Source organism: Lampetra planeri, chromosome 28 (genome assembly GCF_965212315.1).
Source record: "Lampetra planeri chromosome 28, kcLamPlan1.2.h2, whole genome shotgun sequence".
NCBI lineage: Eukaryota > Metazoa > Chordata > Hyperoartia > Petromyzontiformes > Petromyzontidae > Lampetra > Lampetra planeri.
In genome coordinates this window covers 2,160,512-2,172,167 of record NC_136134.1, presented here as the reverse complement: position 1 = coordinate 2,172,167, position 11,656 = coordinate 2,160,512, and the positions used below count along the sequence as shown (strand labels likewise).

The following is an 11,656-nucleotide window of genomic DNA, read 5'->3' as shown; positions in this document are numbered from 1 at the left end:
GGTTAATTGCGAGCCAGTGGGCCGCTTGTGCTGGACGTGTTCGCTTGGAATGGTTCATGACCGATGGCGAAGAACAGCGATACAGGGGAAGCCACGGAACACCGCCGAGAGCAAACACGACTTCGCCATGGGCGGACTGCTGCGTCGCAAGATTGCGATACTGCGAGAGACGGCGAGACCCCTGGGGGGTTGGTCGGAGGTCTACATCCAGCAGTTGATCGATCACGGCCGATGGCGATTTCGATGACGCCGAGATGACTTTGCAAACACACGCGGGACACGCGCGCACATGGCGAGCGAGCGCGCGCAAAGGAACGACGACTCGTCACCAGTCGTGCGGCAGGTCGGTTCCTCTCAACGCGCGTGGGGACGTGAGACTCGTGCCATCCGGGACCCATGCGAGAGCCCAATGAACACACGCAGTCACATCACTCTGCATACACGTCGCATACACGTTGCACGCCTTTATGTAAACGTCAACCATAATAAACGCGTTCACAAGTCTCCCCGCCCCGCCCGACATACAGCAATGTGTGTGCGCGCACACCAAGGCAGGAACGCATGAAGACAGCGAGTGGCGTTTTGCATCGGCGCGGCTTCGGAGTTGGGGAGGCAACGCGCGAGACACCTCACGCGTCGCGGCGCCCACATCGGATGACCAAAGGCGATTGCCGCCAACGCAGCCGTATAGAGTAGAGCCCCTCCTAGCGACTCGTCGCTTAACGACGGACTTCCATAGAGCCCAATGTGTAGTGTATAGTATTGTAGTGTATAGTGTATAACAGTGTAGTGTATAGTATTGTAGTGTATAGTGTTGTAGTGTATAACAGTGTCGTGTATAGTAGCATCTCCATAGAGCCCAATGTGTAGTGTATAGTATTGTAGTGTATAGTGGTGTATAGTATTGTAGTGTATAGTATTGTGGTGTATAATAGTGTAGTGTATAGTGTAGTGTATAGTGTAGTGTATAACAGTGTATTGTGTAGTGTATAGTATAGTAGTGTAGTGTTTAGTATTGTAGTGTATAACAGTGTAGTGTATAGTATTGTAGTGTATAGTGTAGTGTATAGTGTATAGTAGCGTCTCCATAGAGCCCAATGTGTTCGCTTACCGACCATTGCCCCGTTCATGATGGGCTGTTGTAGGTACAGTAAATATAAATTAATGCATTGACTAAACCATATTTATTTTATTATTATGCGTGTATGTTGTTAGTATCTTCGTGTATTAATATAAATTGTTTGAACATGATAAAGCAAGTTTTTTTGGTGAAAAGGGGTAACTTTCGATACTATCGGAACTAATTAAGTATTTAACGTGAAATTCCTCTACTTGCTAAACGACTAAAACACTTAATGACCGGTTTGGTGGAAGCAATTACCGTCGTTAAGAGGGGTTCTACTGCTGTCCTTTCACTTTAGCATCGCCTTTGATTCACAAACACCAATGATAGGAATGACGGAGCCCGCAGCTCGGGGCTAATGCAGTCAAAGTGCACGCAGGAGCCCATGTAGACCAGGGCAGCAACTGGAATCGGGCCCAGGTGGCATATCACAATTATTCGTAGCGATTCATTAATATGGCTGGTGCGGGTGAATTATGAAGGTGAACCCCACTCACTTGAAATGGGTATCACAGACTTCACCGCTGTTGACCCCGTGAAGAAATGAGAACGAGGAACGTGATGTCATCTCAGGTGGCGCTGACAAGTGAAAAGATGTCTAAACTATTGCTAAACTTTTATTTATATATTTTATCAGGTAAGGCCTCACTGAGCTATGTAGCTCCTTTTCAGAAGCGACCTGGCCACAAATGATAGCCCAACGAGAAGTGGCTTATCGCGTGCAAATTTATAGCAGACAAATACTCGGAACGCACGTTGATTCTAAATGTGGAGGGAAAAACCGGAGGACCCGGAGACAAATCCAGGCGACCACGGGGAGAACACCAAAACTCCAAACATACAGCAAGCGTCAGGGTCGGGATGGAACCCACGACCTCCTGTATACCAGGCGAGGTAGTTAACATCTCATAGCCACCGTGGCGCCCTGGTCTGGTCTCATTGCCCACAGATTTAGTCACTGCCACATGGCGAGTTCTGTAGCACAGTGCTGGATTTTCTTAGGTGAAGCCAGATTACATTACTTGTAATAGAACAAAATTCAGGAATACATTAAGTTCATCAATAGTAATCAAAGGCGGATTGCTTTTCAAGTCGTGCGCCCCACACTGCTGCGTTGCTCAGGCAGGGCTGAAATTCACCGGCGTCTGTCTGGGGTCAATGACCCAGAAAACATTTTTCAAAAACCCGGCACACCGCATCTCAACTTGCGGCCAAGTGGCTCGTGTGCCACCACCTGCTCCAGTCTACCCGGGAGATATCTCCGCACGCGCAACACCGCATCCAGCAAGTGCGTCCATCTCCCCTCCCGTGGCCTGCGAGCCACGCCCCGCCGCCCGACTCCCGAGTCGAACCGGCGAGAATTCAAAGTCCTGCGCTCGGGACCCCACTGGCAAGCGTGAACGTGCAGGAGGCGTGCCCGGCAGCGGACGTAGGTTGCACACGCTGGCTTTACTGAACAACAACAACAACAATAATAAGTTACGACGGCCGAGAGCCCCCCTCCCCCCCATTCGCTTACCCTGTGGAATATCACCCCCACCCCGCCAAAAAATCTTCCCTGCGCATGGGACAGTCGTAGGAAATGCAGTCCCTTTTCACACGACACTGCCCGCCATGGGCCCTTGACACGCAAAAACACGGCACGAAGAAGAAGACCGCTCGAACCCACGACCTCCTGTATACCAGGCGAGGTATTTAACATCTCATAGCCACCGTGGTACCCGGTAGCGGTACTCACCGATTTCCCAACCCTCCGCGTAACACCAAGGCGACTTCACCGCAAATCATTGTCGTTCAATAACCCAGTGCTCCCTTGGTAAACTTTCTGAATTTACCTCCAATTCGATTTTAATATAGGCGCAATATACAAACGTACGACAAAACGCGTCATTCTGCCAAGCCAGACTCATCAAGGCACAAGGGTTCGTGGTCGCGCTTAAGGAAATCATTTAACGTCATGGTCTTTGTGGTGCCGACGCACGTGGTCTATTGTTGTGATGGTGGATTTGATGATGATGACGATGAGGACAATGCTGTCGATCGTGAAGGGTTGTTGGGGGCGGTGATGGCCTATTTTGGTGGCGTTGATGGCGAGGTTGGCCGAGGGAGTTCACCGTGGTGCTGCTGCTGCTGCAGATTGTGATCCAGTCGCTTTTTATAATTTGACGGTGGCAGTGAAAGTGAATCCCAGTGGAAGTGGTGGTGCAGGTTGCTGTAGCATGTTAACAATGACGCTTGCGCATGACACCGGTAGAGTAATTCACTGTTGGTGACGGTGGGTTTGGCAATCCTTGAACTTACACAGGTGATAACAGTGACGCTGCCGCCGCTGTAGATGGTTGGGGCAGCTGTTGCTGGCGGCGGCGGCGATGACATTGAGACAAAGATGCCATGATCATGTACCAACTTTCTGTTTAGCTATCCATCGAACAAAGACGGCCACTCCATCGCGCGCTTTTAGATGCCCTTTTGCAGCCGTCTGGAACGCTCTTCCGTTCGATATTAGGAAGTCACAGGGAGCTACGCATTTTTAAATCATCGAGAACTGCTTTGTGTGTTTAGTTTGTTGTCCTTCACCCGCACCTCCGTTTGCATGGTTGGCTACGTACAGTGCAAAAGAAGTTCAACATACACACACACACAACACCACCATCACGAACAATAACAGCACCACCACCGCGGTCATCATCGTGGCAGCCGCCGCCGCCATCGTGATCGTCGAGGTCCCGTGGTCACCACACGGAGCACCTGTCGGCGGGGTTCATGGGAGTGCCAGGAGCGCAGGAGAAGTGGCGCGCAAACTCCTCCGAGTTGGAGACGGAGCCGGCGACGCGGAGGTGCGATGGGCTGTGCGGGTCGGCGAGCAGCCCCTCGTGAGCGCTCTCCGCCGTCCGCACCGCGCACCACATCTGCGGGGCGACGGCACCGGCAGCATGCAGATGGCGATGGCACCAGGGGAGGGCGGGAGGAAGGGAAGAGGGAGGAGGTGGTGATGGGTGGGAGGCGAGTGCAGAGTCGGGAGGGGGAAGGGAAGGTCACCGTCAGTGTTACCAATTCAAGAGATCGAGCGACTCTTTTGAGTTTCACTGGGAACAAAACCTTTAAAATAACCAAGAACAATTTTACCAGGTAAGGCCCCATTGAGCTCTTTTTCAGAAGCGACCCGGCCACAAATGACAGCTCATCGAAGTGACTTATTGCGTGGAAATGTATAGCAGGAGTCAAACATTTCAACGTGACAGAATCTGGCAATTTTCTGGGACGAGGAACATTGCCAGCTGCGTAACAAGCACGTCGATTAACCGTGAGGAGTCAATAATAGGGACCACATAAAGAGTCTGCATACTCGCAGATCAACACAATGTGTGTGTTGAGCTTCTGTCGTGCCCTGCACGTGGCCAAATGAGGCAACAAACTAAACAGTAAACCTTTCCATTGTATGTTGTTTAACTGTGGATAACCCAACCAATAATAGGTGCTACATGTTCTCAGATCAACATGATCCATTGTCATTTATATGACGACATAAACCCTCGCCCCTCTGGTCTTCGCACGTGATAGGCCCACGGAGACGACATCACCTTTACTCCCGCTTGTGAAGAATTTTTTCCTGCTTTTGGCCTTAAATATTCTGGCTAATCGACTGATGATGCCGGTTGTTGTCGTACCCCCAATTGTAAATCTTGTGGGTTCACTCTCCAACACCCCGTGTGCCGTACTAGTAACGCATTGCCACCTTTTGTTTACGTGACCAACCTTACGAATTGGCCGTGTCAGGTGGTGGTGGGTTCAACGACGCATCTATAATTTACGTGACCGAACCCCAAAACAAAAAGAAAACCTCAACTTTATCGTGGATAATATTTGTCACGAAAAGCCCACGACGACCACTCCGACAGCGCCGCGGCCCGCAATGCCTGGCGGCCTCGTGACACCGTTCCCGGGCGCACGTCAAAAGCATCCCCGGCACCGTCGCCCCGCTGGGGACACGCGCCGGCCGGGCAGCCTCGTGTCACCTGCGCGAATCCCACGAAGAAGAGCTGCGAGTTGGTGAGTCCCACGCCGGGCAGCAAGTCCTCCTCCCCGTGCGAACTCACCCAGCTCTCGTAAGCCTGGCTCACGCGCACAGAGACAGAAAAGTGTTGTTTGTGAGGAGCACCCTATGAAGGCCGGAACGGCACACGAGGGGGTGGGTGGCCAGCTCCACGCCCAGCCTCCTTTGTCTCTCCAGTGGCGATGCTTACATACCGCACTAGGTACTCATTTGAGGCTGAGTCGACCTAGGAGAAGCCGTGAGCGGGAATCAACTTGGATCGCCAGGTTCGTAGTGCAGCGCGCTAACTCCCACACTACAGTTCCTCATACAGAAATTTACACACATATGTACACGAAAAAAACGTGACCACGGGGAGACAGAGAGACACGCAAACTCTCCAAATATACAGCAGCAGGCATCACCAGGGTCGGGATCAAACCCACGACTTCCTGCGTACCAGGCGAGCTAGTTAACATCTCGCCACTGCGGCAGATTCCTCCCCGATTCGTTAATCGCACGGGGCGCGCTCGTCCACCGCCCGTCGTCCCCTCCACGTCGTTCTAACCGCCGCTGCGCTCGGCCCACGCGCTCGGCCCACGCGCTCGGCCCACGCGCTCGGCCCACGCGCGAGGCCCACGCGCGAGGCCCACGCGCGAGGCCCACGCGCGAGGCCCACGCGCGAGGCCCACGCGCGAGGCCCACGCGCGAGGCCCACGCGCGAGGCCCACGCGCGAGGCCCACGCGCGAGGCCCACGCGCGAGGCCCACGACGAGGTCCACGCGCGAGGCCCACGCACGAGGCCCACGCACGAGGCCCACGCACGAGGCCCACGCACGTGGTAGGCCGACTTGAGGCCGCCGTTGTCGGCGATGTTCTCCCCCAGCGTGCGGCGGCCGTCCACGTGCTCCCCGGCCACGGTGAAGGAGCTGTACTGGCGCTCCATGCACGCCGTGTGGCTGTGGAACGCCGTGAGGTTCCCCTCCGCGTCGTACTCACGGCCTGCGGGGCGGGGCGGGCGGGACACGCGGCAGAGACGTCTGTCCCTGTCTCTCCACAACACCTTCGCTGATCTCGTCAAGGAGCATAAACCGTCAAGCCAACTCCGGTCATCTTCGCAGCGGCTTTTGGCCGGCCATCAGCTAAGGCTGTCTTAAGTTACGTGAGGTTAGGCGAGGCTGCGTGTGCGTTAGACTGGGCCGCCAATCCAGGTTTAGGTGAACCGAGTCTGGGTGTGTGGGCTGCTGCGCTACGGCCGGGGGGTGTGCGAGGCGCGTGGCTGGGCCTGGCAGGGTGTCGCGGCACGAGCGCGGCCCTACCCTGATCGTCGAACGCGTGCGTCAGCTCGTGTCCCATCACCATTCCGATCCCACCGAAGTTCAGCGCTCTGCACCGGAACAGGGGACACGAGAACGCACGCACAGATACACACACGCACAGATACACACATACACACACGGTTAACTACAAAACACACACACAGTTAACTACAAAACACACACACAGTTAACTACAAAACACACCACACACACGGTTAACTACAAAACACACACACGGTTAACTACAAAACACAAAACACGCACGCGGACAACTACAAAACGTATAGCGAGGGCACTCCGGCACGTACGTTGTACTCTTTACAAGTACGCGCGCACGCCACCGAGTCGTACGGACGATGCACTGCTCACTTGGGGAAGTCGCTGCTGTAGAAGGGGGGCTGCAGGATGCCCGCGGGGAATACGATGACGTTGCGGCTCAGCCCGTAGTACGCGTTCACCGTGGGGGGGGTCATGCTCCACCTGGGGGGTGGGGGGCGACGTGGGAACAAAGACAAAGATCCCCCACAGAGCCTCAACGGACTGTTGGGGCAAGGGCTGTTCGCTAGCAGCGCCTATGAAGGGAGCGGGTTGCCAGCACCACGCCCAGCCGCCTTTGTCTCCTTAGTGGCGCACCAGGTACTGTACTCATTTGAGGCCGAGTCGACCTCGGGGAGGCCCAGGACCGGTTCAATTAATCGTCACTGGTGTTGGCCGTGAGTGGGACTCAAACTCGCGTTGCCGGGTTCCTAGCCAAGGGCGCTAATCACTGCACTACCGCTCCCCGGGAACACACGCGCACACGCACACACAAACATCAATCCCTTGTGGAGCCTTCATAATTTTTACTAATTACACTTTTTTTACCCAGGGAATTCTCACCGAGCAGCATGACTATCTTTCAGGAGGGTCCTGCCAAGTTTTCGCAGAAGGGGACGACGTTGCTACTTGTCTTTGTGTGTGGGTGATCCCAATTACCTTTTGGGAACCAAGGCCACAATCCCGGTTCCAAATACCCACTCGTTCCTTGCAGCTCACTCCTCCACACCCCAGCGTCGTCCATCACTCCCTGTCACGACCCGAACCCTGACCTTTATCCTGCACGTGCGTGCATCATGTTGGGTGCCGCGGTGGCGAGATGTTAACTTCTTCGCCCGGTATGCAGGAGGAGGTCGTGGGTTCAATTCCGACCCTGACGCCTGCTGCTGTATATTTGGAGTTTGCGTGTGTCTCTCTCTCCGTGGTCACGTGGATTATTCTACGGGTCCTGTAATTTTCCCTCCACATTTAAAAACACGCGTTTAGAGCATTTGGCTGCTATAAACTTTCACGTGCTAAGCCACTTCGTTGGGCTATCATTTGTGGCCAGGTCGCTTCTGAAAAAGAGCTATGCAGCTCAGTGGGCCTTACCTGCTAAAATTAACAAGTTTCCTCTTTTTTAGTTTCATGCGTGCACGTACGTGCGTGTGCAAGGGTTCGCGCGCGTGCGAGCGCATACGTGTCTCTCTCGGGAGTTTTCCGCAGTTGCTTGGCCATCGTTCGTGCCGAGAAGTTGAAGAAGCTGAGGACGTTTGCGAAGTAGTCGTCTTCGCTCACTTTGTACTACACGCGGCACAGCAGAGACAAAGGTCACCCCCGTGTAGCCTCACAGACTGCCGGGGCAAGCGCCGTAAAGGCCGGCACGGCACACGAGGGTGTCGCCAGCTCTACACTCACACCTGCCTTGGTTTCCCCTGTGCTGATGTCACACCAGCTGCTCATTTAAAGATGAGCTTACCTAGTTGAGGCCCAGGACTGATTTTCACATATTATACTCCGTGGCCAGTTGTATGTACGTACGTTAAACTCCCCCCTCCTCTACCCCCCCTCCTCTACCCCCCCCCCCCCTCCTCTACCCCCCCTCCTCTACCCCCCCCCCCCTCATCTACCCCCCCACCACCCTCTACCCCCACCCCCCGAGTTAAGAAGCGCCCCGCCCGTCAACCGGGCACGGGACGGGAAAGGTGGAATGGAGCGGCGTGGAGCGGCGTGGAGCGGCGTGGAGCGGAGCGGAACGGAGTGGAGTCGCCACTCACCCCGGTGTAGACGCCGTCCAGCTCCGTCTGGTTGTTGAGGAAGTCGGGGAAGCCGATCATGTCGTGGATCGCGTTCGCCTGGACACGAGACAGAGACCCCCCGTGTAGCCTCAACAGACTGTTGGGGCAAGTGCCGTTAGCGAGCACCTATTGAGGCCGGAACGGCGCTCGAGGGGATGGGCGGCTAATACCACGCCCGGCCACCTTTGTCTCCCCAGTGGCGACGTTTACTACACACCGCACCAGTCGACCTAGGGGAGGGCCCAGGACCGGTTCAGATAATCGTCAGCGGTATTGGCCCGTGAGCGGGAATCAAACTCGGGTCGCCGGGCTCGTAGCGCGGCGCGCTAACCGCTGCACCACCGCTCTGCCCACATACACACACACATACACACACACATACAAACACACACACGGACGCGCGCACTCACACGCAACGTGGTCCTGCCCATTGTGGGCACTGGAGAGAGCCCCCCCCCCCCCACCCTCCTCACCTTCTGCTTGGCAGCCACTCTGGTCTCTGGATCCATCCACTGGAGCGAGTCCAGGTTGTGCGTGAACGCCTCTCGGATCTCCGCGATCATCTGTTGGGCCTGGGGAGGGGGGGAGGGGTGGAAGGGGGAGGGGGGTAGGGACGGTGAGGGGGGGGTCCAATGTTTGGACAGTTCTCACAGTTGGCTCCAATTAGCAGCGTTGGCCACGTACGGCGCCAACGAAGTTCGACGCACGTACAACACGCTACCACCAGTGGGGCGTACGGCAGCAGCAGCAGCTGTCGTGAGCTGTCCAGAGGGAGCAGACACAAGGGCCCTGCTGAGGGGGACAGCACAAGCCACGCTGGCGAGGAAAAATCCCGCATCGTGTCAAGCTGCTGCCCCCCCCCCCCCCCCCCCAAGGACTAAAACATATTCCCATATTCAGGGTGCTTCAAAAAAATGTTCAGACTTCTGAGAATTTGCAACAATACCGATAGTGCCATATAAACTGTTAACATTTTTTCGAAGCACACTCACATATTCGCAAAGACACGGAAACGAGTTCCGTTCGTGCGTTTTACCCCAACAACGCGTAACGCGCAATGTACACAACATGCAATTCGTGGCATTCGGACGTGTTGACGATCGCTCTTTAACGAGTGCTCTGCTAACAAGAGTGAGCGTGTGAGCGTGAGCGTGGAACGTTTCCGACGACGAGGGGGCCGGAGGTGGTGGGCGGGGGGCGGGGCGGGGGGGCGGCTGCGTTACGTTGCTCTTGCTGGAGTTGTCGAAGCTGCTGTGGATGAACATGGCGCCGAGAGCGAAGCCCAGCGTGCTGTCCGTGTCCTCCACGCACGTCTGCCAGCGCGGGGTGCACGACGCCTGCTCGCCCACACACGCCACACGTGACACACGCGACACGTGACACGCCACACGACACACGCGACAGGCGACATGCGACACGTGACACACGCCACACGTGACACACGCCACACACGCTAAGCGCGACATGGCACACGTGACACACGTGACACACGTGACACGCGTGACACGCGACACGCGACACGTGACACACAGAGCAGCGTTTACGAACGTATCAAGACAACCGCTCTAGGGTGTCTTCTCAGGCCGTGCCGTGCGTTGTTTGGCGCGACGTCCACTGAGAGCTGCACAGCCGAGTGACTACACTAACGAGTGGCCTCACTGACGAGTGGCCTCACTGACGAGTGGCCTCACTGACCAGTGGCCTCACTCACGAGTGGCCTCACTGACGAGTGGCCTCACTGACGAGTGGCCTCACTGACGAGTGGCCTCACTCACGAGTGGCCTCACTCACGAGTGGCCTCACTCACGAGTGGCCTCACTCACGAGTGGCCTCACTGACGAGTGGCCTCACTCACGAGTGGCCTCACTGACGAGTGGCCTCACTGACGAGTGGCCTCACTGACGAGTGGCCTCACTCACGAGTGGCCTCACTGACGAGTGGCCTCACTGACGAGTGGACTCACTGACGAGTGGCCTCACTGACGAGTGGCCTCACTCACGAGTGGCCTCACTGACGAGTGGCCTCACTCACGAGTGGCCTCACTCACGAGTGGCCTGACTGACGAGTGGCCTCACTGACGAGCGGCCTCACTCACGAGCGGCCTCACTCACGAGCGGCCTCACTGACGAGCGGCCTCACTGACGAGCGGCCTCACTGACGAGCGGCCTCACTGACGAGCGGCCTCACTGACGAGCGGCCTCACTCACGAGTGGCCTCACTCACGAGTGGCCTCACTCACGAGTGGCCTCACTCACGAGTGGCCTCACTAACGAGTGGCCTCACTCACGAGCGCCTCACTGACGAGCGGCCTCACTGACGAGAGGCCTCACTCACGAGTGGCCTCACTCATGAGTGGCCTCACTGACGAGTGGCCTCACTGACGAGTGGCCTCACTGACGAGTGGCCTCACTGACGAGTGGCCTCACTCACGAGTGGCCTCACTCACGAGTGGCCTCACTGACGAGTGGCCTCACTGACGAGTGGCCTCACTGACGAGTGGCCTCACTCACGAGTGGCCTCACTGACGAGTGGCCTCACTCACGAGCGGCCTCACTGACGAGCGGCCTCACTCACGAGCGGCCTCACTGACGAGTGGCCTCACTCACGAGCGGCCTCACTGACGAGTGGCCTCACTCACGAGCGGCCTCACTGACGAGTGGCCTCACTCACGAGTGGCCTCACTGACGAGTGGCCTCACTCACGAGTGGCCTCACTGACGAGTGGCCTCACTGACGAGTGGCCTCACTGACGAGTGGCCTCACTCACGAGTGGCCTCACTGACGAGTGGCCTCACTCACGAGTGGCCTCACTGACGAGTGGCCTCACTGACGAGTGGCCTCACTCACGAGTGGCCTCACTGACGAGTGGCCTCACTCACGAGTGGCCTCACTCACGAGTGGCCTCACTGACGAGTGGCCTCACTGACGAGTGGCCTCACTGACGAGTGGCCTCACTCACGAGTGGCCTCACTGACGAGTGGCCTCGCTGACGAGCGGCCTCACTGACGAGCGGCCTCACTCACGAGCGGCCTCACTCACGAGCGGCCTCACTCACGAGCGGCCTCACTCACGAGCGGCCTCACTGACGA

The 11,656-nt window shown here is 56.6% G+C and overlaps 1 protein-coding gene across 4 annotated transcripts in view; it reads right to left on the bottom strand.

Annotated features, from left to right (window-relative positions):
- Positions 1-451: 451 nt before the first annotated feature.
- LOC144728308 (endothelin-converting enzyme 2-like) overlaps positions 452-11,656 on the bottom strand; it is a 79,328-nt gene continuing 68,123 nt past the window's right edge. For all 4 annotated transcript variants that reach the window (XM_078607644.1, XM_078607645.1, XM_078607646.1 and 1 more), the window contains 9 exons: positions 9,792-9,905; positions 9,042-9,140; positions 8,548-8,625; positions 7,971-8,074; positions 6,845-6,955; positions 6,476-6,543; positions 5,995-6,158; positions 5,140-5,235; positions 452-4,032 (listed from right to left, as the gene is read on the bottom strand). In XM_078607644.1, coding sequence (XP_078463770.1) covers positions 3,856-4,032; positions 5,140-5,235; positions 5,995-6,158; positions 6,476-6,543; positions 6,845-6,955; positions 7,971-8,074; positions 8,548-8,625; positions 9,042-9,140; positions 9,792-9,905 — 1,011 coding nt within the window. In that variant the 3' untranslated portion in view covers positions 452-3,855. The remainder of the gene's footprint in view (positions 4,033-5,139; positions 5,236-5,994; positions 6,159-6,475; positions 6,544-6,844; positions 6,956-7,970; positions 8,075-8,547; positions 8,626-9,041; positions 9,141-9,791; positions 9,906-11,656) is intronic.